The sequence below is a fragment of the Phyllopteryx taeniolatus genome, chromosome 3 (assembly GCF_024500385.1).
Source record: "Phyllopteryx taeniolatus isolate TA_2022b chromosome 3, UOR_Ptae_1.2, whole genome shotgun sequence".
NCBI classification, from domain to species: domain Eukaryota; kingdom Metazoa; phylum Chordata; class Actinopteri; order Syngnathiformes; family Syngnathidae; genus Phyllopteryx; species Phyllopteryx taeniolatus.
Window position 1 is genome coordinate 27,646,618 of NC_084504.1, and position 27,038 is coordinate 27,673,655.

Consider the following 27,038-nt stretch of genomic DNA (forward strand, 5'->3'; position numbering starts at 1 on the left):
AAAACCGACATGCAGATTGTTGTTGAACCAGTTTTATTGTTTAAGCAATGATTTTTCAAAAATACAGAACCATTTCTTCCAATTTAAACAAAGACTGAATCATGCAAAGTTTAATAAAACATTTTCATGACATGTTAAAATATGTTCAAAAAGAAAGACGCAGGTAAAGATGGTGAGTAGGAACACTGTACTTTTGCATTAAACAGATTTCTCTCCCCCCCCGCCCCCCTCCCAGATTAAACAGAATAGGCGTTAACATTTATACTGATAAAACCCAGTATGAATTTCTTAGTGTGATATACTCAGTTTGCTAGTCAAGCTGGTCAGGACGGGACACTATAATGAGCAACACCGATGTGTTCGAGTGTACAAAAATAATAGTCACGTTTACATATAGACAGCAGTACAGAGTGCGGTCCAGCTAATCCAAACTCTTAAAATACTTGGTATCAATGTCTCACCCGACAATGGAGCTAAATAAACTCCAGTTTTTGTCACTGCCTTTTTTGACTATAGAGGGACCCCAATCCGTATTAAACCTACAAATTAAAGATCGGTTGGCTTTAGTGCTGATTAACATAAACAGTCGAAGTAGGTTTATAAAAAGACTAAAATGAAATTGACATGCTCGATGGCTGCCAACAACGTACCAACAAAAATAAAAGATAAACACCAGTGCGGAGTGTATGGTTACTATTAAATGAAAAAAGGGGGGTAAGGTTTAACAATGAAAATATCGCCAAATATTCACATGACGCTCTTAACTAGGAGTGCCTGGGGAGCTGTCAGTATCATGGCTGTCAGTCGTTCAATGTGCACGTTCTCTCTTCTTCCTGTGTTTCTCCTTTCCATCCCATTTAATCTCCTTTGGTGAGAAGGTCCTCGATGTACGCATCAAGTTCGTCATCTGTGTTGATGTCAATATCCTAAGTTGGGGGGGAAGCAATTATTGCATCATCATTTCCAAGACCATGAATATATATTAAAAAACAAAAACGAGTCTAACAGTAAGCTGCCCAACCTCTTGAACTTTCTGCAGAAGTGCAACAATGTTAGTTCGTAGTTTTTGTAGTTTCTCATCTGCTTCCTTCAGTTTCATCTCTGTGTTGTTGCTTTTCTCTTCCACAGCTTTGGCCTTAGCGTCCGCTCTGCTCTGGTACGAGTTGCACAACGATTGGAGACCTGATTCGTACTGGTGGAAATACTCTTTCTGAAGTAGACAAGAGAATCACAAACGGTTACAGCAGCACTTGCCGAGCAAAACACTACTTTACTACAGGTGCATCTCAATAAATTTGAATAGCAGAGAAAAGTATATTTCACTAATTCGCTTCAAAAAGTGAAACTCATTATACAGATGAATTAAACACGGGAAAATCATTTTGAGAAATCCAATCCCCCCCTAACTTCAACACTCATTTTTATATAGAAAAAAAATCAGTTCGATTATGTAATATTGACATTTCTCAAGATGTTGAATTTGGGGTTTTTGTTAGCTCCAAGCTATAATCATTCAACTTGTAAAAAATAAAATCATGAAATATTTCACTCACAGTGACAGACTAAAAGGAAAAAACAGTTTCCTACAATGTGATCATTTATTGAGATGGCACCTGTATGTCGAGACCACAATTTACATTGAATAAAAACCCTAATAAGCAGATGAATCCATTTACCACTGATTCAATAACCGGTACACAAACAATGACACCAAAATGAATAAATAATAAATGTATATACATGCTTAGTTTAGTTTTTTTTCCTATTGTGATTGACTGGCAACTGATCCAGGGTGTACTCTGCCTCTTGCCCAAAGTCACCTGGGATGGGCTGAGCTAAGTATTTTTTATCGGTGGTAATTGGTGTAAAAAGGTCTGAGAACCACTGGGGTAGAACACTGACAGAAGGGTAAATGGAAGCTCTTGAAAGAGCAAAACAAGTGTGCACTCTGCTTTCATCTCACCAGCGGAAAGGCCACCAACTCCTCTGCAGTCATGCTGTTTACATCATCCTTAGGAATCTGAAAAGCAGGAGGGAAGAAGTAACGCAGCATTGTCCTGGAAAGAACAGAAGCATACTTGTCAGTCAGCCACCTCACAAAGGATACATACACGAAGTCAGGTTTGGACACACATTCAAAGTATTTTGGAGTACTAAGCAGTAACTGTAAAGGAAATAATAATTCTTAATGAGAAGTAATCAGATTTTTCAAATCCAACACCACGACTCAATGAAAAAAATGTTTTGTTCTCTTGCAGATTCAATCGGTGCAAAGACGAGTGACATAGGAGCCACTCACACTCACCTCAACATGGTGACCAGGCTCTCTGTCACCTCCCGACTGGTGCCAGGTTGTGTGGTATCTGGCTCCATGGCCGCAGACGCTCTCTCGGTCTCCTGCTGGGTGTCAGGCATCTGGGAGATGGGAGACGGCGGACGCATCAGACGGACCTCGTCGCTGCCCTTAAACACCCTTCACGGAAAGACACAATTGATCAATTCCAATTGCATTGAGTAGGGACGCACACTGGACAAAAAAGTTTCACCATCTGTCTTTAGGGGTGTTTCGAGGGACATAGTCAAACTTGATTTTCCAGCGAACACTCTGTTTGTTGGACTCCACCGCGATGACTTTTCCTGTGAACCACTCCTTGTTGACACGGACTTCAACTCGCAGTCCCTTATCTTTAGAACAAAGAAATGTTTTTGAACTCGGACTGTGCATTAAACCAACCATGGAAACACGTGCATTTCAGTTTGTCAGGCAACCTCGTGGCATGGACTAGCAATACGAGTTTAAGATTAAATTCAAGGAAATCTGGAAAAACACAGAAATATGGCAAGTACAAAATGCTTTATAATTGAAGCACTAGATGAGATGGCATATTATGAATATATAACGGTGTGTATTGATACCTTTCTGAGCATTCTTGTCATTCTCCAGTTCCTGCTGTTGTGCCTTCACTGGTACCTTCTCTGACAATTTCTCTGGCACTTTCTCTGGCGCCTTGTCTGCCGCCTTCTCTGGTGGCTTCTCTGGCGCCTACACAGACAAAACTCTCATTACTAGAACAGAAGGAAAGTCATGTACAGACATGGTCAATCCATGTTAGTGAAAGAGGTGAAAGTGAGGTCAGTTTAGTGCAGCTAAAGGAGGCATGGAAGAAGAAGAATACAGCGGGTGTTATCACACAAGAATAATAGCTCCATGTGATCTTGATTATTAAAAAAAATTGAATCGAGCAGATGCAAGCCCGCTTTAGGAGAAGCAAGCAGACCGAGGGATGGGTGAAGCTACCTTGGGTTTAGCAACAGAGGTCTGGCGTGGAGGAGTCGCAACTCCTTTCTTTCCAGGCTGTGATTGTGTGTTAACCTGTGAGGTCAACAGTAAACGGGCTTCCATTGAGCTTCTGTGACTTAACCAGCAAGTAAACAACGGAAAAAGTTCTCTCTTAGCTAACTCTCCTCGTGGGGATTATTGGTGATGGGAGGGGAGTGATGCTGGGGGAGTTTAAGCAACAAGCAACAGTTGTATTAAAGAAAAGTGCACATGTGGTTGGTGCAGTTATTGATGCATGTGCAATGCTGATGTTCACGCTGATAACATTTACTGATGTTTACCTCGTCCAACTTGCCACGTTTGGCAGCTGGGGCCTTCTCCACCACTTTCCCCCGGTTACCAACTGCAGTGTCTATCTTGGATTTCTTTGTCTGGGGTTGTTCTTCTTCACTCTCACCACTTTCTTCTTCTTCTTCTTCCTCCTCCTCCTCTTCTTCTTCTTCCTCCTCCTCCTCCTCCTCTTCTTCTTCCTCCTCCTCTTCCTCAATGTCCTCTTGCACAATTGCTCTCTTACGTTGTCCAGCAGCTGCAGGTTTGGCTGCTGCTTTAGTGAGTGACTAAGAAAGAAACAAGATGTTCAGCTTCCTTTTGGTACTGCATTCCATAACGATATGACATGCATCTTACCCTCGAAGTGCGGCTTGGTGGGGGTGTTTTGGAAGAAGCTTTGGCTGTGGGCTTTGCTGCCGGCGACTTTACCATAGCTTTGGACCTGGATGGTTCAACCTTAGGCGGGGGAGGGACAGGTGTCCGAGTGGGCCGCTGAGACGGGGCGCGGGGTGGGGGAGCACTCTGTGGAGTCTTGAGGTGAGCTGGCAGCGGCGGTGATCGGGGGCGCGTTACAGCTCTCTCTGAAGACCGACTCGCCTTTGATGACAAAGTGTGCAAAATAAATAAACAGTTGCAGCAACAGCACTAATGGTCACCACACATCTAAGAACCAACCGATGACAAGTCATTATCATGAAGAATGAACATTATTACACTGTGGTAGATTCGTTAAGACACATTTGTTTCAACTGGCCTTCCAGACAGTTTACACAATTGTCGCAGTGCCATGTGGGTGGCGCTGGTAGTGACATAGTATATGTTGCTGCCTTTTGCTCAGATAGCATGCGCTCAATTCCGTGCCAGTGCCCCAGTACCCAGCCGCTGCCAGCCACATTCCAAAAATGTGTCAAGAAGTGTGCCAACGAAAGCATGCGAGTGACTGGACCCCTGATCACACAAGCATAAAGTTGCAACAACATACTGTATTATGTGCTGTACATGTACAATTACATGTTTCCTTGCATAATGCTTTTGAATACGTTCTTCACATTACATAGCTACAAAATGATTACTATTCGGTTTTCGGTTTGAATCCACAAACATACGCCTATTTTCTATAGTGCTTGGCCTGAATGGGATCAAGCTGGAGCCTACTCCACACGAGTTGAAGCCGGAACAGTAGAACTGTGAGGCCGACGTTCTAACCATACCACAAACATCACTGTCAAAAGTCAGGTTCCAGGTGAGACACCACCGATGGCAATACTTGCTTACTTAAATTTATGACAAAATGTATCTAAAATCAATATTAAAACATGACATAAGAAAAACACGTTGGTGGTGGTTTTACCCTAGGGGATGCGTCAAATGCGATGAAAAGAATAACATCATATCCAAATGACTAACAGGACAGAGAATGAAGAACCAAGCGGAATTCCAACGGCATGTGCACCTTCGAGGGGCTCTCTGTTGCTGTTTTCATGCTAACGTCCAGTGGCAGCTTCTTTATATCTGCCGCAGATTTGATAGTAGTGGTTTTCTGAAGAGGAGATACACACACATGTCAAGTAACAGTGCAAGGCAAGAAAGTGAGGCCGTGAGGAATAAATAAGCTACCTGCAAGGCCTCCAGTTTATCCTGCTGCTGTTTGATTTTTTCTGCAATCTCTTTCTGTTTGTCTTCAACTGTCTGCTTTTCTTTCTTCAGGACACCACAGGGCAAATTGGGTTTCTTTTCAGCAGCGTCACATCTGTGACGCATTGAGAAAAATCACAAAAGTCTCACCTAGCTAAAGCCACTTTGCAAAACGGACAGGATCGCTTACTGGCCACTTTATTAGGTTCACCTGCACTATTTGATGCGATTTAACCCCAGTTGATTAGTTAGACACCACTGTAGACCACAACCACCATATTAGACATATTATTCAATGAATACCTCTCCATGATAACAATCGAAACAAATGCACAGACAGACAAACGAGTTTATCTTTTGTTATTGGATCTCATTAGGTTGTACAGGACATGTGTACTTAATATTGCGGCCAATGAATCCATATATGGAGTTAACTTTATAGTTGTGCATGTGTGTACCTATCCTGGGTGCTATCTGGGTTCATAAGACACACCCAGCTGTCTGGGTAGCGTTTGTCGACAGCATCCATCTGGAATGGCAGCGTTCTCCATTTTAAGCATTTATCTATAAACACAATTTGTAAAAGCTGGGTTAACACAGGTTTGTGGCGACAAGATGGAGTTCTGAATGTGTGCGCGCGTCTGGGACTGACCACACTGAATAGTAATTGGGATCTCCATGGCGCGGCGTCTCTTATATCTCGCCTCCGATGACGGAGGCGCAGACCAGCTGGCAGACAAGTATCCAAACTCATCCCAGAACTTCACTATGCCTTTCTGAGCTGTGTTACACAAAAACACACTCAGCCTTTCACATCCTTGAACATTCCTATTCATAAAATTCCACAGGGACGCTTTCTGAGCTGCATCGTGCATAATCATACTCAGCATTTCATATGAAACACATGAACTTAGCATTGAACATTCTCCCCCAGAAAATCCAACAGGGATGCTTTCTGAGCGGCATCATGCATGAACAGACTCAGCATTTCATAAGGAACACATGAACTCAACATTGAACATCCTTAACCCAACAGGGATTGTTCCTAGGCGAAAACCGTGTTCCCTGGATCCGCATCTGCAACATTTTACTTACTATTTTTCTCTAGCTTAAACATTACTCTCCCTCTTTTGGTGACCGGCTTGATGAAGTAACCTGCATTAAATGTGCTCACATTATTCAATGTGGGAGTCACATTGCATTTAATTCAGTGCGACACTGGAACTGCTTTCAGGGAAAGACATGACCAATAAGCTTGCAATTTACAGAGCTGTACAAATTGTCCAGGGTTTCCAGCACAGCATTTTTCCAGCATTGCGATAGAATACAATAGAATGGAATTGCATAAGCCTTTATTAGTTCTAGTATTTATAATTAGATCAGATGAATGTGTAAAGGCGTTTCTCACCAATGCCAGTGTCCTTCCAGTACTGAGCCAGATGTTCCCCCATGGACTTCAGCAAATGTCGATACTCTTTAGCATCTGCGAAGTCTTGCTTGTTGTGTGTAGGCTCGAGAACTAAATACGGGACATCCACCACGCCGACAACACCTCCACAGGCCCTGTGTGACAAAAAAAACAAACGACATCATTGTAAAACCCCTCAAACACGACGATCATGCTGACCTCACCACAGTCACTGTGCACGCTACTCACATGCCTCCATCCAGCTGAGGACCCGTCTTTTCGTACATCTTGATAAGACGAGAGCAGTTGTATACAAACATCCCATCCAGGTCCCTCTGTTCAATGTTCACTCCAAATATAAAGTTCAGCTCCTTGGGCTCCTTTAATGCTCTGAGATGTGAGAGACAAATAACTTATGTTCATATGTGACTATTGCTACTACTATTAATCGTCTATCGTACTTCTGCTTGGACTCTAGAATGATTTTCTTCATGTCAGCATCCCGTCTAAGCATCATAGCCGAATCCTGGACCTTTCTCAGGATCGCCTGAAAGGCAGGGTGTTGGCGTTAGCAGCTGTCGAACCTGCGCAGCCAACGTGAACCCTAAAAGTGATCCGGCGTCCGGCTTACTCGAGAATCTTTTGACACATCGTCTCCGAGTCTCGCCTCCATGGCCAAACGCTTGCTTTCTGCCTCTCTGGCTTTCTCCTCCGCTTGAATTGGTGACAGAAAAATCACCAAGTCAGTACGAATGCATGATATGAGAGCTAATAGGTGGACGCATATCGGCGACTCACCAATCTTAGCAAGATGATCTGCTTTCTTGACTTCCTGTTCAGCGCGCGTTTTAAAACGAGTTGATGAGTACTTATAAACTCTGAAAACAGAGGGAGAAAACAATTGAGAACCTGCCACGTGGTGCAGGGTTGCGAAAGCGTGCGTGTCACATTACCTCGGTTTATAAAGACAGCAAGACAACCTCTTGGTCCTCACTTTATGTCCCTGGATAAAAATCCTCATGCGGGGGTCGATGTACAACACAGCAGCGTATGCTCTAAATGACCTCCTCTCTGGTTTCCTGTAAGTGAGGGAGCTCACAGCCATTGTCATTTGCTCATGGTCTCACAACGGCTTTCATCCATCCATGTTCTAACGTTTCTCCTGTTCAGGGTCACAGGAGAGCAGGAGCCAATTCCAGCTGACCTTATACAAGAGGTGGGGTACACCTTTGACTGATTGCCAGTCAATCACACTCAGGGCTCTGGAGTTGTGATGAGCGCAAATCCAGCGCTGCGCTTGGAGTAACTCTGTCAGGAGGTGGGTTTCAACCGGGTGTTTTGAATTTTGTAGCCGAGCGCAGCTGGCGAATTTAAATATTTTCGACCATGACTGTATTGGTCTCTCACTACTCTGGCATTTGGCAAATAGAAATCATCCTAATTGACTAGAAACAGGAAAGGTCTGATCTGATTTCATGTCAGACAGCAGAATGTGTTCAATATCGGCACCCGTTGTGGCTCGCCTTTTGCTGTGCACGTGCGAGAACGTAAGTACAGTATGTGCTCATCGCTGGCAATACCATGATAGCGAAGCGACATTCAATTTCAAAATGTATTCCCTGCAACTGCTGTACTTCCACAGTCACACGTTTATTCATTCCGCCAGCATATTATTATTGAAATGTATGAATCGATTCACAATTGTTTATGTTTATGCATTTAATAATCTATCGCCCCACCAGCCTGCTTTCCACTTTGATTAAAGGAGAACTGCACGGACTCACACTCCTTCGGCAAGCATTCCAGCCATCAGTATGTCTTGGTGATCCGTCTCTACATCCAGCTCTGGTTCTCTGTTGTCCATCAGCTTCAGATTATAGATGATCACCAGGGTACCTTGACAGATAGCACAAATGTGACACTCAAAACATGGCTACGTCTTGGCTAATGAGAAGGCACGTGGGTACCACACGTAGTTCAGTTGTATAGTAACTGACAAAAAGCCTCGTAAGTCCATGTTGTGTCGTTGAACAATTAATGAACGCATGCTTTAGAACGTCATGATTTGAATGAGGCTCTCCGTCAGCCATTAGAACTGTCCTTCATAACAGAAAGACAGTTCAGCTCTAGTTCAAGCTTCTCTGGATCCTTTTCTCATAGGAAACCATTACCAGATGGACAAATATGTGCGAAAAGAAATTTCTTCTGGGGCTACGTGTCTAATAACAGTTGTTTGTGGTGTTTTAGTGTGTGCAGAAAGAAAATATGTTTTTATCAACTCCAAGAAACAAGAGCATACATACATGACTGTCATCAGGGCAGAGAGTGGGGATCTTACGCAGGCACGCGCACACATTTACTAACCGCTGACACTTTCAATTTTGCTGAACTGCTCCATCAACTCTTGTACAGTTTTAAAAGGCGAGTATCTGCATATCAGCTCGGTCTCAATGGCGTACTTCTCTGGGTCAGATGTCAGCGGGTCTTTAGTTACCAAATCCCAGGATGGGAGAGGAACTATTACCTGAGGACAGGAAGTTATGAACGATTCAGGATACATTTGGACGTCAGATCGTCTTAAGGTCCCACAAAATACAAATATTAAATAAATATGATACATTAAGAATTGAAATATATTGCAAATATATACTAATATTTGACGATTCCCCCACCACACGCAATTAAGCCCGTGATAACGTAGCCGTAGCCGTCAGCTCATGAAATAGAAATATTCCTTAGCCTGACCTCATCAAGACCTTCCTCTTCATGGAAAGTCCTTGATAAAAAAAGGCAAGTTAGACTGTTGCCCTTTTTTGTAAACAAGATGAAGTCTTTCCCAATTCGCATGGATCCCCTATCAAGACACGCATCAAATAAAAGGGAAACTCATCAAAACAGGCATCACGCATGCAATTCTCACGTAAAAGATTCTAAAGATCTTACGATTTCAGCCCATTTCCATATTGGCCAATCTGTGTGGACTCGGGGGATCGTTTGCTCGACTTTCCAAATTGGATCACATGAGTTGCTTCGCCTTAAAAAAAGAATAATACATTTTAAAACCATGTGAAAACTTCAAAACAAAAATTCAGAGCCCACATAAAACAACAATGAAATAAACACGAACATCAACGTCTGTGATACTGTGAATTGCCACTTACTTGGTTCCATTCCAATGCCATCATCAAGAAAACATAGCATGTAGCCGCCCCGCAGCTCCGGCCTTTTCTCTGTCGACAAGTTATGAAGGACACGTTAAACGCAAAGTGCACCCGTCAGTGTATTCAGTGCTGAAATTTACCTGTGTAAATGTCAATTCGTGTGGCGTTGGCATCTCTGTGAAAGGAAAACCCCCGATTGATTACAAAACAAAGATCTTCATAATGGCTCTGATAATGGCTATCTACACAAATACCTGGAATTGTCCACAAGCTCTGCCAAGGCTCCAAATAAGAACTCGTGGGTTGTCCTAAGACCAAGCGGCATTCATGTTATTCAATCAATAAAATTTAAATGCTCATAATAAGAGTGTTGTAATGTTATTTCAAGTTTAACGTAATCTACAATTCAAATTGTACTTTCAAATTCCTACATACAATACCATCCAGCCACCCATTTTCCAATGCAATCCAATAAGTATTTGTTTGTCCAGCAATACGGAAATGCCAGAAAATAAATGCCACATACTTAGGCCTGGTACACACAAAAGGATTTAAATCTTAAGAGGCTTTTTTTTTTTTTTTTATCTGTTACAGACACCACACATGAAGATGATTTAAAAAATAAAAATACAAATTTCAGGCATTTAACAGTTTACTGTGTGTGGTGTGCTCCGATAATCTCAACACAGCACATCACATAAATAAAGAATCTGATCCACCACCATTCTCGTCCTCATGATTTTTGTTGTTGTGCATATTAGACACATTTAATTCATGTAAGATTGCCAACCCTCACCCCTTTCAGACATAGGATAAGGATAAGATCTGGTGTTTGTCATCCTTGGTCAGGAAGGGGCAACATCGGGACAAAAACAGACCAATTATCTTTATTTCTGTACTAGACCTTAGATAGTGACGCAATGTAAAAAAAAAAAAAAAAACGAATTTCCATTATACAATCAAATCACAAGACGTGGGTCTTCTCTTTTTGGAAATGATGAATTCATGTATCAAGATTTAACCCACGCTTTTAATCAAGTGTAACATGACAGCTCAGCGACAGTGGGTCAGTCTGAAAAGACGAAATGTTAGAACATGCATTTCCAAAACCTGGGTTCTGATGTCGTACGTACCACTAAGAGTAGCTGGCATAGATAGAAGAACAAAGATACACTACTTGTAGTACATAAATAATAAGAAATCTCTCTCTCTCTCTCTCAGCACACTAGCGTCACAATATGAATAGCACATAGCATGCATGGCACGTTTAGTCTAAACAGAGTGATTGTTGATGTTTGGAAACATGTCCGCTGTAAAGCAGTGAGGCTGTACTTACGAGTTAGTGTGCAGGTATTCGAAGGTAAGCTGAGCCCTGCTCAGGTTGCTGTAGCTCGAGAAGGCCATGACCACAGACAGCTACTCCACGGGTTTAAGTCCTGTAACAGTACACACAATTGCATTTCTCGTTATGGTTTAATCATTGGCACTGCACATCCTTCTTAGCATAACAAACTGCCACGCACTATGCGCATTTGCGATGAAAACGGAGGGAACTTATTGTTATGGTTCAGGTTCGAGCACATGATTGGTACGTGTGGTTTGTGAGCAGATCTCGTGTGTCGCAAAACGAAGAAATTCGTGGTACGAATGTTTCAGACATCAGCGACGGGGCGCAGACTAATACGGACATGTAATGTTTAGCTAGCATGTTAGCTGGCGTTAGCATAGTTGTACATTGTTTACGAAGTAGCAGTAGCTTTGTAGCTAACGTTAGCGGTATAGGAGGGCTTTTAGAGAATTACAGTCTGCCTGTTATGTCACCACGCACAGGGGGCGACAAATAAACGTGTGACACGTTTAGCTTCTCTTCAGCTGCTATAAAGCGTTCACAGGGCCGCTAAATAGTGGAAGTACATGCTTACCTTACGATTAGAAGTTGGCTTCCTCCTGGCCTGCAAAAGCCACGCCTCTACTCTTCTTCTTCTTCACTTTGCATGGTGGTACTTTGCTGCCACCTTCAGCTTTGGAGTTGAAGAGCCATTTTACGTACTCAAAGGTGATGGGGTCAGGGCACTGAGAGAGTGGTCAGGAATGAGACTAGCATCTCTCCAACATCCAGTTGACATTTTCATGTGTCTGCAGCGGGACTCAACCCATGAACCTCCTCTGGTTCCAATGTTCGAGTCCTTAAATCACATGCATTTCTACAGGAAGCCATTTTTAGTCTCCGAGTTTGTCCCACAAAATTGTATTGGTGTAAATAAATAAATAAATAAATCAATCACATTTTTACATCGCATTACTGTCCATGTTTGGCGTTTGACCTAAAATGAACCGATTAAAATTAAAAGGCTAACTCTAACAAAAGTTCTTTATTAATCATGAAACTGTTTTAAAGACATGTAATAATATATTAAATATTAAACATTGCTTTTTTCCACTTCCTGATGTGAAAGACTTGATTTCGATTTTTTTTATTTTAATACATACAGTATGTATTAGGTGCAATTCAACAGCAACAGAATTAACAATTTTCTACTACTTTATTCTAAAGTCGGCAAACATTTACACGGAGCAAATATCTGAGACACTGGACTACGGTAAACAGAAAACCTGTTGAGAAGTACATATTGCGCAAAACGTTCTCATTAGGATCCCATTGGACGGTAGAATAGTTTTTCCTCACAGCCTTGGACTGAATCTTTCAATATTCAGTTGATTAAAGTGTTCAAGTGTCCATCAAAGGTTCCTGCAACAAACAACAATAATGGCGTTAGAGTCAAAACAAAGTTAGTCATACTTCACAAGTGTATAATAACAAAAGAAACTTTTACATTTTGAAGATCCAGTCCCTTCCTGCGCATCATTGAATGTGTCAGGCTGGTCGCTAAACAAAGTATTAAACAAACTCCTATCAGACACACACTGACTTCTATGAGATGTCTCACTGACACCCACTGCTCTTCCTAGAGATGAAGAAAACAAATTGCCAGATGACGCGTGTTCTTTGGCAGAGCGCATTATTGATACATGTCATCCATGTGGTACCTTTGTTAACATGACAGTGAAAGTGGGGTCATTCCTGGAGAGAAGACGGTAGCAGGCTTGTGATGCCGGTGGTGTCTGGTCAATTGCCTCCACGTGGACAGATGAACGGCTGTTGCCAGATGCAGGACACTCTGGGGGAAGTCTACATTTAAAAAAATAAATTCTTGTTTTTTTTTTTTTTTTTTTAAATGGGCCTAATTATGAAAACAGCTGACTCAATGAATTAACGAGGCCAGACATTTATTTGTGGGTATTTTCATACTTCAAGGTTGAAAACAGACTCTTGAGTGCATGCAGCTGAACTCACTGGCTCATGGGGAGGAGAGCTGTTGGCGCTTTTATAGTGAGGCAGGCGTCGGTACCATTTTCAGAATGGATGTTTACTTTCACAATCTCATTGCCTGAAGAGAAAAACAATCGCTCAACATTAAAAATACAAGATAGCTTTCGTTTGTTGTTTGGTTTTTTTCCCCCTAAAGTGCTCAAACGCAATACCAACCCCCAAGATGCAACTGCCTGGCTGTAAAGGTTGCGCAAAGTTCAACATTTTTGGGAAGGCCGTGGCTGGTTGTGATAGCAAGAGGAACCTTGAGATGCAAACTGACGACAGTTGGGGGTTGCGACGGCAAGTCAAGCGAAGCGTCTCCATCTATTTTGTCCCGTGTAAGATGAGATGGGCCTGGAGGCACTGGCTCATCTGAACTCCAATTGGTTTTTACACACAGACGGAAGTGTGCTAATGCAGAGAGGAGGTGGTTCCAGTCCTAAGAGACAAAACAGCAATATTATAACGGTTGGCGCCTACGTACAATGAAGTTGTGTTCATATGTGATTTCAGCAGTCACAGTTACAGAAACGGTGGTGCTAGACAGCACTTTCAAAAAAAAAAAATATATATATTTTTTTTAAACACAAATGATAATAATCATTAAAAAAAAATCATATTTGCAATAAGTATTGACAAAATATATTTTGGTTAAAAAATATATTACTTTGAACCTCATAATCTTTTGTTTTAGTGTGAGGATAAGAAAGTAGACTTTGCTTCTTTCTCCCTCCACGATATTGCATTATCGCTTTGCTGTGAGACAAAGCAAGATTTCTGCGGTTCACTAGTTACATGAAGCAGATGATAACCTATTTCTTGCCTCAGGAAAAATATGTTGACACTTATTGACCGGCCATCAGGTTGTATTTGAACTGTTTACTTGCACGCATGTTTTTATTGAATGGATCTCTCATTATTCTCAAAAGTGCTTTGTCCTGTCTTTTGTCTACGAAAGAGTTAGCATTTTGCCCTTGAAAATTGAAAAATAGCAACTGATGCAACATGTCTGAGGAGTGGATGACAAAGAAAAAGCCTGCTTGTCGTTCGGCGGAAGGATTATTAGCAAGGAAGGAAAGTGAGCAACGCTTTCGACAAACACGCATTGGTACTTGGTGTAAAACGTTTGACAACAGGTGGAGAAAATGTACGGTTTGGACTTTTTCCAATGAAATACTCAACAGAGTTCACATACGCGCAACCTGTTGCATAATTGCACTGTGCGTTAGTGCCTTGCTCAAAGGAACCGCTTCACAGTGGGCGACTCCACACTAGTATAATTGTGCGAGGCATAGAAAAACAAAATATGACCGCATCAATTTTTCCTTTAACTGTCAAAAGGATCTTGCTGAAAGGTGTGATCACGTGGCATCGCGATGCCATCGCTTGCCACTCAGTCATGCTTGTTCCAACTTGCACATATGACATGTCCCAGTCTCCAAACGCACGACAAATAAAGGAGTCCTTACCTTTGCTGTGTCAGGATTGGGCAGGGTGTGATTATAGCTGTAAGAGCCGAGGCAGATGAACGAAATGGCCAATGTCAGGAGACACAGGAAAAAGGTCACGGCCGGAGGGTTCTGGGACACATAATCTCTCATATTGCTCACCGGCTGCCAAGAGGCCATCATCGAACACAATTAAACCTGCAAGAAGGTCAACAGGACAAAGAAACGTCACTTTATTATGTCAAGTCTCGTCAAATGACCGTATGTTTACTTGTGTTAGGGTTAATCAGTGTTCAGAAAATTAAATACAGCGAGCAAATTGACTCTTAGACGTGTGCTGTTGGTTTGCACGTTTTGCCAATGCAGGAGGATGCAAATATATTGAGGGGGGGGGGGGGGGGGGGAATACGCCTGCGTCACCCGATTGCATATAATATGCCGATACATATCTAGCAAACTGCGTACCGTAATATCGAGCAGGATCCTGTCATCACCTCGTTATTTTTGCAAAAAAAAAAAAAAAAAAAGTACCCAATGAACTGCATATTGCTTATCTTCGATAAAAAGTTCACAAAGTTAAGGCGCTGGAAGGATGACACGTTTTTTACGACAATTTCGCCGTTTTACGGCTGTATACTGGTTGGGCGACCGCGACCACGTGACCGGTGGTAACCTTGTCACGCAGATAGTTAAAGGTCCATATGATAACTACTGATAATGACATTGTGATGATTAAGCAAGTACTGTATGTTTTTATTTGAGCTCTTATTTTGGGACTTTAGAAGGGGGACAAGTAGATCCGTTTCTGTGCAGTGTGTATTTAATAGCCAAAATGTATCACCAGAAAAATTCATTATCTTCATTTGCAGCATATAGTTCCTGCTCTGAACATCTTTTAGCGACACACTATTGAAAAAGAATGAATAGAAATGCAAGGCAGTAATGACAGTTTATTTAGACAGTTTAAAAAAAAATAATAATCTAAGATGCATATCATGATTATCAAAATATCTGTCAAACCAGAATGAAAAACACTAATTCAAACATGATCAAAGAAAGCAATGTAACAATCGTACGGGCGAGGTGTGGTCCTTCATATTACCTCACATTCAAATCTCCCTTGTACGCTTCTATTGAGCAAGTAATGCAAAAGATCCAGAACATAATCAACACACTGAGAATCCTGAGAAACCTTGCATTTACGCTATTGTTTCCCTTTGTCAAAACGTCCACTGTGCTTCCGCACAACCATGTTTATGTAAGGCATTATTTCAATCAAGGTGTCCAGGTGACTTTAACCGGTTTAAATGCCCAACTATCAGGTTGACCCATGTGCAGCAGGTCCTTGTACGGAGATGCGCTCCATCGGAAGGGCGCTACCTGGTCCCACGTTGGCCCACTTACGGCCAGCATCTCATACCGACGAAACATCCCGTAGGAGGTCATCTGCACAAAACAGACATCGCTGTGTTTTGGGAAAGGCCTATAAATAGACTCGGAGATTGTAAAAACCATGAATACCTTCATATCTGTTCCTCCATGGGATCTTTGTCGTAAGGCGCCAAATGGGTACGTGCCGTTGGCCGGGTTTAGGTCTGAGCGAGCCGAGATGGCGTTCTCTCCATTCTCAAGTGGATTGCAGGCTTGGCACCGTGACAAGGGATCTTCTTGAAAGTTATTATATCTAAGCAGAACAACAACAACAACAACAACAACAACAAAATACAACTGAAAGGACGTCACAGATTCCGATACATTGAACTATACAAAAAGTTATTTGGTATCATTGTCCAGACCTCATGAGGCGCATCATGGAGGCAACATCTGTAACAGTTTTCTGGTCTCTCTTGAATATCTGAGCCCGGGGATTCTGGTCCAGGGAGAACCATGAGCCAAACTTTTCCACCAGCTCGTTGCAGCCGCTGGCATTAAATATGTCCTCATAGTACCTACAATTACGTATGGTCCAAAAATAATACACATAAGTAGCAAACACAGGTAAGTCGCATTAAACAAATATTATGGATCCATACTTACGGTATGTTGTAACTTGCCCAGTATCCTTTCTCAAGTAATTCTTCGGTTTTATCAGTATAAACAATTTGACCCCTGTAATGTAAAAGGGGAGGAATGTCTTATTGGAAACCAAACAAAATAAAGCTTAGTAGACTTACGGAATCTGCTCCAACACGAGCAAGAGGTCCTCCACGATGTCGGTCTCGCCTGGACTGAAGTTGTTATAATCCACGATCATCCACTGGTTGTTGTACCTTCCAAGCAAGTATTGTCCAAATTGAAAATCCAAATCTTGATTTGACTCTTTAGTCAAGATTTGTGTGATTCTGAAATGAGCAACTTGTGCATTCAAGGAGCTAAATAATTGTTGTAACCCACGTGCCACTGTTGTACTTGCTGAATAACTGCGCCCAGGCTTTAGCAGTGACTGCCAGACGATTCGCCACAATGTTCCTGAGCCATTCCATCACCGTGCCTGTGGGTTGAACAAACTTCCACAGAGCAGGGTTGCTGTTTCCAATGGTGGTTTCCAGGGTAACCTGCAGCCACATGGTCAATCATTCAAAAGTAGGAACACTAACAACTGGCTAAACGCCCCCCCCCCCCCCCCCCAAAAAACCCAAACCCTGCAAAAGGATAACATTGTATCACGACTGCTAGTAGAAGAAGCTCTTACCAAGCCACTACTAAGGATATAAAAGTCATCTCCGGAAAAAATAGATCCCGGGTAGGAAGAGAAGGCCTGGATCCGACCAGGAAGGATAATATTGTCTGGGGACAAAAATTGCATTTATTATAGTGCTCCTTGTTAACTTAATATACATTGTAAAATTGCACTTCATAATGTCTCCTTGTCACCCTTGAAAACAATGTACATGACTCTAAGCTTACTAAATGCACAACAAGAGTGAAGACAGTACCTAACGGGGAAACTTTGAAGGCAAAGGTGTATTTCTTGATGATGCGCAACATTGACTGGTAAGTGCTCCAGGTGTCGTGTGACACCAGAAGATCCTTATTATTTGGCAGCAGCTTAATGAGAGCAGAGCATGAGCCAGATCCTACTGGTCGAGTCAGGCTGGATTTATTCAGAACTGATTCCAAGTCCTCCAGATCTCCGCCCATTTGGAAGAGTCTGATTGGTAATGTAAGGCATGGCAAAGTCATTTGGCGAGAATTTTGTTTGTTGGATTTCATGCAAGTGACGTCTACTTACAGGAAACCAAATGGATTAAAGGATATTGGGCCGGAAGGAAATGCCAGCTCTTCATTGTAACTGTCCTCCAGACCTTTGAGCTGAAGAAGAGCCAGGCGAACCTGCCATGCAAAATAAAGCAGTCATTTCAAAGAGCCCGATTCGTTTCCTGCGGTTTTTATTTTGAGCCTCCTCTTACGTTTCTTTCTAAGGATGGCAATAATGTTACGTGGCCTATTTAATGGTCCAAAAATGTCATTACTAAGAGTGATTTCATACCATATAACATTACTGTCCCCCCTTTAAAATGGGTCAGTTTGACCCACAACAGAGCAGGACATTGCATTGCATTGATTCACAGAAGACAAATCCAACGTACCTGATACCAGTAAGGTGAATTTGGCTCCTTCTCAATTTGCTCCTGAATCCATTGCAGGTTGATAGTGATGAAAGTCTTAAGACGATCACAGTAACCAGACTGTCTGGAGAAGGGTCCACAGTAGCCCATGAGAGTGTTCATCCAGTGCTTGTAGATAAGCTAGAACGGCAATGACACCGAAACATTTTTACAGCAAATGAAACACGACATCTTAAAAGGCCCAAAGCAATCAAGCATCGGTAGAGGAATGTTTTTCCAGGCCGACCTGCGTTGTGACTGCAGCCTCCACGGCTCCAGCGGCGTACGCCTGGATGCTGTCATTATATTGACCACTAGTGGTCACCTCCAAGAAAGCCCAGCTGATGTCAGGTGAACACAATGGACTCGGTGAATGCACAACAACGTCATTGATTTCAAGTAAAACCAACGTTTTAAAACCTTGTTATTAACCTACCCGGAAGTTTGAATGTCGTCGGTGAAGTTAGCCCAGGCCACAAAATCTTCTCTGTAGCCATCCGAGAGCGACAGTTGCCCCGTGTTTTTGTCAATAACCGCCGTTTTTACTTCCGCTACAACCAAATTGTTGAGTAAAACCCAACTAATTGTAAAAGCGAGGGTAAACCTGCACAATAAAGTCATCTCGATGCAGTTGTAGGCGATGTTTGAGCGGACAAGCCACGTGATACAAGGGGGGCCTCATCACCTGACTAGAGCCGTGCTCGGATGTGATGTCATTCCATTCTCAGCCATAGACATATATACCGAAACGCATCCTCGAACCAGTGACCAGTAGCTGCGCGTCTGCCATATTGGATGTGGAAAGTCGTCCCATAAACCAACATCGGACTGAACTTCATAAAATGACAACCTAGCGAGTGCCCCTATTATATCTCCTTTGTCTATTCACACACATACACTAGTATATTTGGGAAACAGAGAGGCACCTAAAACAACCTGCAACTTTTAATTTGATTAGGTTTGCTCCTTGCATGTTTCAGATATAGGTACGCACTAAACCACCGTATTTTTCTGATGCTTTCATGAGCGTCTACAGCCACCAAAATATGTGACGCTGTCATATTTTCAGCCATTGGGGGTACAAATTCTGTGGCAAATAACTGTGGCATAGGTTAACCTGTTCAATGAGGTATCTATGACAATGTCTATGGTTTCAGCATTTTCACTTCTGTGGTTACCAGAAGGTAACATTACTTTCCAAATAAAACATTCTAGTGTCAACTCCTTCAACACAACAGCACACAGGATCACATACTGTACTTTTTTTTTTTTTTAATTTAAAACAGATTTTAAATCATTCTATAAAACATATCTGTATTACACAAAAAGCTTAATTTTGTTTTTCTTTAAATAAAAACGTACTAGTTCAAGACTGTTCAAAGTGTAGTTCTTCACACTTACTTTCCTGGTACTGAAGGCTTCTGCAATACTTTATTCCATCCTTTAATAACGATTAATGATGATGGCATGTATTGTAACGTATTGGAATGGCTTATTCACACACTGATGTCATAACATTCAACTTAACAGCGGGCTCAGGCTCTTGCTCAAGGGTACCTCAACAAGACTGTGAGGTAGCCGGAGTAAAACTTGCGACCTTCGGGTTGAGCAACAACCAGTTTCTCAACCCCTTAATTCCTGCTGGCCTCTATATAGGCCCCACCACCAGTTTCAGTCCTCCGCATCATCTGGAGTTTCCATCTTTTCCAGAATTCCCCCCAGAACCTCCGACTTTCGTTGCTTTTTGCTGGCCACTAAAATTGACAATAAACGATAAGGGTAATCAGAATGAGTATCTTGATTGCACTAATCACACAGGCACTTTGTAAGTAGCTCAAATAAATGTACCATGAAAATGTTCAGCTGTTTTCCGTCTCAATGTCTCCACTGTTTCCTCTGCATCAGCCCATTCCAGCACAAGGCGCCTCCCGTAAAGATGGGTGCTGTGGCATAAGGCAGCAAATGCTTTCTGAACATAAAAAAAGGGAATATTATTATTCGTAATGTACGGTCATTTACACCACCGTCCATGAAAGAGAAGCTTCTCAACAGAAACGCAGTGTGTTTGCCCAAACCTTGGCATCCTGCTTGGTGATGAAGTCAATGAAGCCAAAACCTCGATGACTGCCTGTACCTGCTGCTTTCTTGGGAAGGCGGACTGTCTTCAGCTCTCCAAACGTACTGAAACAACAAGCGCAACAATGAGTGGATCAACTCATTGCCCGTCTACAAAGTCAGTCATATACAGACGTGCGTCTGCTACCAGAAGAGCTCTCGAATTTCCCTGACACTGGCTTGGAAGGGGACATTTCGTACGAGGATCTTGGATCCCGTTTGCTTCTTCTCCACCTGCTTTTTCTTGCATGACACTTCAGACGTCCTGCGCAAAGCGAAAGACAACAACGCAAGGTCTGATAAGCGATGTGTGTGGGAGCGATGCATGCATATTCCATAATTGTCAAAAACATTTTGCATTACAGTACATTTGGTCTATCCTGTAATAATAATGTTGAAAAAATGCCATATTGTATACACTGCATACAATTGTATATCGTGTACTATACAGTATACAATAGTAACAATTGAACTAAGCGACTGGACAGTGCCATCCTAAACAAAAATTATAGATATTAAGTGGGAATATTTTAGGATCTCAGATGAGCTACGCAGTTTCATCATTTTAAGCTGTTGTAAAATGACATGATAGACCTGAATTGGCCATTAAATAACTATAGAAACCCTACATATTGTATTGGATTTCATTAAAGGGTTTATTTATTGTAACATTAATACAGATGGTTGAAACTCAACACCTGCACACCAGCCCTCTTATTATTTATATATAACATCAACTCATGGACAAAATTCTTTGGATCCCTCTGCAGAAGACGGGAAACTCCAAATTGTTACAGAAGGAATGGAAAAAATGAAAAGGTGCAAATGAACTAATGAAAACCAGGTGTAGCGTTGGCGGTCCAACATATTGGGGGGAGAAAACTAATAAAACATATGGACCAAAATGATGGTTCCCATCATTTTGTTGCTTAGCGTTTTGAAGCAAACACAGCAATCAAATGATTTGAGCAACTCTCACTGTTCTCATTCAGAATGGTACATTTTCTTCATTGGTATCTGACTTGCCAAAAAGCTCCACTTTTGGCTCATCTGTCCAAAGTCGTGCTTTGTAAATATTTACCTTGGCAAATAGCAGTTTTGGCAACTTATTTCAGTGACAATTGTGGGGTCTGCAGATTTGATTTGATTTGGATCAAGCTTTTGTCCGCTCCATACGACAGATGGTGTCCCGACATGCGAGTGTGTAAGGCACTTTGTATTTTTACCTTGTAGCTCTCTCTGAAATCTTCAGCTCTAAGCAGTGCTCCTCCACTTTGCAGTGCTGGTAGGAGTGCAAAAGAAAAAGAAGTCATGTGACCTACAGACGAGACGAGGGAGCAAACAAGGGCAAATACCTGAAGTTGTCGCAGGGCTTTCTGTGCTGCCTCAGGCGCATGATACTCAACAAAACCGTAGCCCATTGAAAGCAATTTGCCTGCAAGTCAAAGAAAGTATTGTTGAAAAGAGAACCTGAAATCAGTGATGGTCTTTTCTGCACACCTGCATTGGTGCGGTGCTTTTGGGTTTTACCACTTTTTGGATTGACAGTGACACCAAAGCAATGGATGTAAATACCTGTTTTTTCTTTTTTCTTGGAGATTGTGCATGACTTAACCTTGCCACATTTGGAGAAGGTCTGTAACAACCAAACAAATGAGCAACATTTTGAATTATGCACATTATTTTCCCTATTATATGAATTTAAAAAGTGTACCTGGTGAAGCGTTTCCTCCGTTGTGCTGAAATTTAAATTCTTGATGAAAAGTGTGGACCCTGGAAGAGACCCATCCTCCTCCTCCTCCTCCTCTTCTTGTTTTTCTGTCTTCTGTTGCTTCTTCTCCTCTTGTGCTTTCACTTGGTTAAACAGAGCCATACATTTATTGTTCATTTAAAATCGTAATAATAAGCGTCTCTATAGGAGAGTGGGGTAGGGTACCTGGTGCTGGCTTGGCTGCAACGAACACCCCCATGGGCGCCCACTCCAAATACAGCGGGATGTGATGGAACTGTGGAACGGAGGCAAAGCCACTAAGTTGCAGTTGTCCCCACATGCTACACACAAATTGAAACACACCTTGCTGTAGGCCAATCGAGCGAAAGCTCGCTTCGCTTCAGCGGGCTCTAGGAACTCGATGATGGCGGTGAGGCCCGAGGGCGGCAGCAACACTCGCCCCAAAGAGCCGTGAGCGGAGAAGACCGCCTCCAACTCCGACACGCTCACTCCGGCTGGGAGGTTCTTTACCAAAAGCGCAGTTGTGCTCCTCTCCGCTGCTGCCTACACAGCAGACAAGGCAACTTAAGCCAGAAGAAAAGTGACCAACATTTCGCAGGTGCCGACGTTAAAAACGTACCTGACTGAAGGAATCTAAACTCACACCACTGTCCAGTAAAAAGCGGCGAGTCTCTTGGACAATCTGGGTCTCTCCGAGAGCCATTCGCACTGCAACACTTCCCCTCGTCTCCTGCGCCGACAGCGGCAACAAATGACATTTCAGAAAAACCCAAAGTTAAGCACGGCTTCGGTTTGAAAGTCCAGTATGTTGGAGGATCATTTTTACATGGTCCAAGACTTGGCTTTTTGTGGTGTTGTATTTTTCAGCGATGGCATCGGCCACTGCACTTGTGCCCAGAAAGAGTGTATTCCAGTTGTGTGAACTGAAAACAAAGAATTCCATCAAAAGACAGCAAACCAAAAGAGCAGAAGAGCATTTTTACGAATGGCTTACCTGGAACTCGAAGCTTTGTTTTTGGAATCCTTTTGACGTTTATAAGACGAGGAGCCCGGACCACTAGCTTCTGAAGAGTCGCTCTTTTCCTTCTTCACTGTGGATGGGAGCAGGTGAAGCATCCTGCCCTGGAGAGAGAGAGAGAGAAAAAAAAAAAAAGAGAGTTGCTGTTTTGACCTTCCTGTGATTCACTACAATATATCCAATATCCTACAGCATCGTGCCAAACATACCTGAAATATGTGCCCGTCCAGCTGAGTCAAAGCTGCCACAGCATTCTCTGGAATCATGTACGTTACGAAAGCGAAACCTTTAGGTCTCTTTGTTAGATTGTCAACGGGGAAGAGCACCTCAGATAAAGGTCCTACAATGATACAAAACGCAAGGGAGCATTAATATTCATTAATATTCCACAGAAAGCTGTCACCGGAAATCTGTGTGGAGATTTAACTTGCCATGTTTAGAAAAGATTTCTTGGATTTCTTCTTCGGTGCAAGTGTAAGGGAGGTTTCGGACGAAGAGTCGTCCTGATTCCGCAACATCCTCGTCCTCCTCGTCCTCCTTCAGCTTCCTGGTGAAGTTTCGGTCAATTGTTTTGTCCCTTCGGTCAGTCCTGTTCCATCCTGACGCATCAACACGGAACACCTCAACGTAGCGCCCTCCTGAAGAAAGACAAGCAGGAGCACATCCGTACGCGTACAGTATATTAGGATCACGTGATAACGTTTTACTTCGCACCATGAGATTATAGCTCGCACCTATATAGTCTTTATTCTTCTTCAAGGCCTTTTCAACCTCTTCTTCAGAGTGAAGATCGACATATACGTAGCCTAAAACACACACACACACAAGAAGCCCCTATGTTGATAAATGTGCGTTTTAGATGTATGGAAACGTAAGCCAATCACACAATGTGTACAGGAAGAGAAAATCTTCTTCCCACTGAATACCTGTTCTGTTGCCACTTTCTTTTCTTCCAATTCTGATGGCGGCAGGCCTCTGCGGCGTCATGAACTCTCTAATTTGTTGCTATTTGCACAATCAGACAACATCATGGGGGCGTTAACCTCAAAGTGCCATATTTGAGTTTTTAAACCTTTGGAAATATTGGAAGCGTCTTCACCTCCGTAACATTGAACGGGACTCCCCTCAGCTTCACTGTGAACTCGGTTGTCGGTTCCATCTGGACCAAAAACCGGGAAAACTGTACAATGAAGTGAATGAAGGTCATTTATTTAAGTGCAGATTAAACAGATTTGTCACCTCGAGCTTCCTGTTTTTCTTGGCTTTTCCCTGCTTCTTGTTCTCAGAGGAAACCGAGGTTTTCGCCTCGAGGCCTTGATCTCGGTCTCCGCTCTCGTAAGCACTGTCGTGGAGCTGTGCGGGTCCAAAATCCTCTTCCACTTTATCCCCTTGTCCCTTGTCATCCTTCTCTTCACATTCATCCATGTCTTCCTCAGTTCGCACCACCTTTGAGCGCAGATACTCCATATCTGACAAGCCGGACTTCAGAGCTTCTTTAGTGGTGCCTGTAAAAAAAAAAAAACCTCCTCACTACCAGATTGCATTTGGTTGGCTAGAATAACTGCCGGTACTTTGCAAAGGATGCAGCCCACAAATATGAAGACGGTTGGGGAAATCTGTTGACTTGCAATGTGCTCTATTTTGAGCAGCTACTCATTGAGATGGATAGCGATCATCTATCAAAATCCTTCATTAGAACTTACAGTCATCTTTACTGTCCTCCTGCTTCTCCTCCTCCTCCTCCTCTTTTTCTTCACATTCATCCTCTGACTGGTCAGAGTCAAAGTTGAGGTAATCATCCGCAGCCGGCCGCTTCTTGCGCTTCGCCTTGCCACCGTCGGGGTCGACCGCCTGCTGCGCTGTATCGTTCGCCCATGTCGGCGCTTGGGTTCGATTCTGATGCACCGACAGGAACTCTTTAAAGCCCTCATCCTCCTCCAGCTGATGGACGCGACGGATATAGACAGGTTAGGATTGGAATGAAACCGAATGTAGGTGTTGTTGTTGTTGTGGTGGTTTCAACTTCCAATGTCATTTAGCTTAAAGATTTCCCGTTCCATTCTGTAATACACTCATCAGCCACAACACTCGGTATACCGTTCCAATACATGCATCTTCTATATCACTTACCCTCCCCAGGATACACCCTGGCCTCATCGTCATGCAATTGCAGTGCTCATACAGACAAACTAAAGCCACACTCACAATCTCACAAAACGACAATTTAAGAGTCTTCAATGAACCGAAGAAGCACGTTTTTGGGAATGTGTTCAAACGTGATTGAACGGGACAATCTCCCCAAAATCTAAATAAATAAATACAATAATATACTGTATACACTGTATTGGTAAAGCTTGGCGGCGGACAACTGGATCTCACGTCATACTCAGAAACGTTTATTCTTCTTTCGAAAGCTCATTTTGGATTGGCCATTATATCTGACGCAACCCCGCACCCTGCGGGACAATCCGGTGGGTGTTCGGTGGAATCACTAGGCTGACCTTAGACTGTGCAGGTGTACCTAATGTTGTGTCCAACGAGTTCCTATTTAGCAGAATTTTGCCTCCCAAAACAAAACAAAAACCCGATTGAAAGCAACTTACATTTCCCAGTGCACTGATGGTTTCTTTTTTCACCTTCTTCTCCTAAAATGATAGCACATCATTACAACGCGATATAATAACCAACAATTCCATTTTTCCTTCTGTTGATGGACGCCGTGAATTTCCCACCTCTTTATTAGCAGTTTTAGTTTTTGTGACTGGTTTGTCTGGTTCAGAGTTCTGCGTGTGTTTGCTCCAGGCTTTGGCTTTGTTGGGGTCACCAAACGCCTTACACATCTCCACCTGCAACGGAGCGTAAAAGTGTCACGCCAATGGCCACGGAAAATACAAAATCGCTTGTGAAGCTGACGACAGGCCCTCGACAACGTACAGTCACTCTGGATGTATCCACGAAGCTCTTGTTAAAATGTTTCAACGCAGTATTCGCATCTTCCTCGCTTTTGAACCCGACAAAGGCAAACTTGCGGAACTTGCCGTCCTTGGTGAACTTGAGGGTGCAGTCTGTGACGGTCCCAAAGGCCGCGAACATCCCTCGGAACCTCTCCTCCTTCATCTGAGCACAAGTTACACGTTCAAATCGACTGACACCGTGCGTAATGTTTAGCTGTCCTTTTTTCCCGGATCCAGGCACATTACTTACCCCATTTGGGAGATTTTTAACGATGAGTCTCGACATACTTTGGCTTTGCAAACCCTCAAATGACACAAAAACTTTGATAATGGAGATTTGTCAACAAACGAGCGTGGAAGCCTCCTAGGTCGCCATGTTGAGTTAGGCTTCTGCTTCTTCTTCTTCTGCTTCTTCTTCTTCTTCTTCTTCTTGGCCATCGCCTTCTTTGCCTTTCGTTGCGATACCGCCACCTAGTGGACTTGAGCATGTATTTAAAATATGAGTCAGGTCATTCGTAGATATAAAGTTGAAATGTGGAAGTAAAATATGTGTAATATTTAATTTGAATGAATAACTAATAATACACGTATTACGAATGTATTATTTATAATTCATTTCATATAATGTATAAACCAATTAATAAATGAATTACATTTAAAAAATAATGTATGTGTAAAACTGTTTGACTAATGTGTGTTGTATTATTTACAATATATTAATCAACCAATTATTAAATGAGATAAACGAAAAAAACATGAATAAAGACATTTTAAAGAATCAATTAAAAAAACTCAAATTGAATGCAACAAATATTACAGATTACAGGATTTTCTGTCATGGGCCCTTGAAATCGTCAATACGTTGACCCCCCTTACAGGGCCCCTGGTTGTCTCTATTGTAAATCTCCAATTTAGAATGAAAACTTACACACACATGTTCATTTTGTTTTGGGATTCTTATCTGGGGAATGCCAAT

General features: G+C 42.5%; 4 protein-coding genes across 6 annotated transcripts; all 4 read right to left on the reverse strand.

The window, feature by feature from the left end:
• Positions 1 to 16: 16 nt before the first annotated feature.
• Positions 17 to 11,873, reverse strand: morc2 (MORC family CW-type zinc finger 2). Of its 3 annotated transcripts, none has more exons than XM_061768160.1 (28): positions 11,737 to 11,873; positions 11,151 to 11,250; positions 10,069 to 10,122; positions 9,955 to 9,989; positions 9,815 to 9,883; positions 9,597 to 9,687; positions 9,399 to 9,507; positions 9,018 to 9,177; positions 8,438 to 8,549; positions 7,607 to 7,732; positions 7,452 to 7,531; positions 7,285 to 7,367; positions 7,115 to 7,200; positions 6,903 to 7,043; positions 6,654 to 6,808; positions 5,898 to 6,026; positions 5,704 to 5,809; positions 5,228 to 5,360; positions 5,064 to 5,150; positions 3,968 to 4,207; positions 3,622 to 3,897; positions 3,299 to 3,373; positions 2,917 to 3,043; positions 2,547 to 2,685; positions 2,306 to 2,473; positions 1,964 to 2,057; positions 1,022 to 1,210; positions 17 to 926 (listed from the first exon to the last, which is right to left on the reverse strand). In XM_061768160.1, the coding sequence occupies exons 2-28, from the start codon at positions 11,216 to 11,218 to the stop codon at positions 858 to 860; spliced, it is 3,201 nt and encodes a 1,066-aa protein (XP_061624144.1). In that variant the 5' UTR covers positions 11,219 to 11,250; positions 11,737 to 11,873; the 3' UTR covers positions 17 to 857. The 3 variants fall into 3 exon arrangements, with proteins under 3 accessions (XP_061624144.1, XP_061624145.1, XP_061624146.1); XM_061768161.1 differs by having other exon boundaries at positions 11,742 to 11,765; XM_061768162.1 differs by lacking the exon at positions 3,299 to 3,373 and having other exon boundaries at positions 11,737 to 11,872.
• Positions 11,874 to 12,171: 298 nt separating this feature from the next.
• On the reverse strand, positions 12,172 to 15,258 carry zgc:158398 (uncharacterized protein LOC568894 homolog). Its single transcript, XM_061768168.1, has 7 exons — positions 15,101 to 15,258; positions 14,657 to 14,833; positions 13,362 to 13,626; positions 13,170 to 13,263; positions 12,863 to 13,004; positions 12,649 to 12,780; positions 12,172 to 12,563 (listed from the first exon to the last, which is right to left on the reverse strand). Exons 2-7 carry the CDS (start codon positions 14,816 to 14,818, stop codon positions 12,543 to 12,545), a joined length of 816 nt encoding a protein of 271 aa, XP_061624152.1. The 5' UTR covers positions 14,819 to 14,833; positions 15,101 to 15,258; the 3' UTR covers positions 12,172 to 12,542.
• A 307-nt stretch (positions 15,259 to 15,565) lies between these two features.
• plbd2 (phospholipase B domain containing 2) lies at positions 15,566 to 18,961 on the reverse strand. Its single transcript, XM_061768164.1, has 12 exons — positions 18,680 to 18,961; positions 18,491 to 18,584; positions 18,226 to 18,384; positions 17,868 to 17,968; positions 17,572 to 17,786; positions 17,328 to 17,422; positions 17,030 to 17,190; positions 16,810 to 16,905; positions 16,673 to 16,744; positions 16,432 to 16,584; positions 16,157 to 16,319; positions 15,566 to 16,081 (listed from the first exon to the last, which is right to left on the reverse strand). The coding sequence occupies exons 1-12, from the start codon at positions 18,862 to 18,864 to the stop codon at positions 15,911 to 15,913; spliced, it is 1,665 nt and encodes a 554-aa protein (XP_061624148.1). The 5' UTR covers positions 18,865 to 18,961; the 3' UTR covers positions 15,566 to 15,910.
• A 209-nt stretch (positions 18,962 to 19,170) lies between these two features.
• rbm19 (RNA binding motif protein 19) lies at positions 19,171 to 26,480 on the reverse strand. The gene is made up of 24 exons (XM_061768163.1): positions 26,313 to 26,480; positions 26,043 to 26,225; positions 25,841 to 25,954; positions 25,712 to 25,753; positions 24,812 to 25,049; positions 24,348 to 24,613; positions 24,208 to 24,267; positions 24,035 to 24,113; positions 23,843 to 23,914; positions 23,540 to 23,746; positions 23,318 to 23,448; positions 23,085 to 23,212; positions 22,917 to 23,013; positions 22,710 to 22,820; positions 22,433 to 22,633; positions 22,295 to 22,364; positions 22,073 to 22,212; positions 21,934 to 21,994; positions 21,714 to 21,793; positions 21,585 to 21,640; positions 20,507 to 20,623; positions 20,319 to 20,424; positions 20,092 to 20,212; positions 19,171 to 19,997 (listed from the first exon to the last, which is right to left on the reverse strand). The coding sequence occupies exons 1-24, from the start codon at positions 26,346 to 26,348 to the stop codon at positions 19,915 to 19,917; spliced, it is 2,799 nt and encodes a 932-aa protein (XP_061624147.1). The 5' UTR covers positions 26,349 to 26,480; the 3' UTR covers positions 19,171 to 19,914.
• Positions 26,481 to 27,038: the final 558 nt, after the last annotated feature.

Excerpts from the sequence above, each read along its gene's own strand:
- rbm19 (XM_061768163.1), bottom strand. The coding sequence starts at position 26,348 with ATGTCGAGACTCATCGTTAAAAATCTCCCAAATGGG. Across the intron at positions 23,014-23,084 it reads AACAAAGCTTCGAGTTCCAG|TTCACACAACTGGAATACAC; the intron begins GTAAGCCATTCG and ends CTTTGTTTTCAG. Across the intron at positions 20,425-20,506 it reads GAAATTCGAGAGCTCTTCTG|TACGTTTGGAGAGCTGAAGA; the intron begins GTAGCAGACGCA and ends TTGTTGTTTCAG.
- plbd2 (XM_061768164.1), bottom strand. The coding sequence starts at position 18,864 with ATGACTTTATTGTGCAGGTTTACCCTCGCTTTTACAATTAGTTGGGTT. Across the intron at positions 17,423-17,571 it reads CTTCAAAGTTTCCCCGTTAG|ACAATATTATCCTTCCTGGT; the intron begins GTACTGTCTTCA and ends TTTTGTCCCCAG. Across the intron at positions 16,320-16,431 it reads TCCATGATGCGCCTCATGAG|ATATAATAACTTTCAAGAAG; the intron begins GTCTGGACAATG and ends TGTTCTGCTTAG.
- morc2 (XM_061768160.1), bottom strand. The coding sequence starts at position 11,218 with ATGGCCTTCTCGAGCTACAGCAACCTGAGCAGGGCTCAGCTTACCTTC. Across the intron at positions 3,898-3,967 it reads CACCAAGCCGCACTTCGAGG|TCACTCACTAAAGCAGCAGC; the intron begins GTAAGATGCATG and ends TTTCTTTCTTAG. Across the intron at positions 3,374-3,621 it reads AACGTGGCAAGTTGGACGAG|GTTAACACACAATCACAGCC; the intron begins GTAAACATCAGT and ends TTGACCTCACAG.
- zgc:158398 (XM_061768168.1), bottom strand. The coding sequence starts at position 14,818 with ATGATGGCCTCTTGGCAGCCGGTGAGCAATATGAGAGATTATGTGTCC. Across the intron at positions 13,627-14,656 it reads CCAATCCTGACACAGCAAAG|GACTGGAACCACCTCCTCTC; the intron begins GTAAGGACTCCT and ends TTTGTCTCTTAG. Across the intron at positions 13,005-13,169 it reads GCTCTCCTCCCCATGAGCCA|ACTTCCCCCAGAGTGTCCTG; the intron begins GTGAGTTCAGCT and ends TTTTAAATGTAG.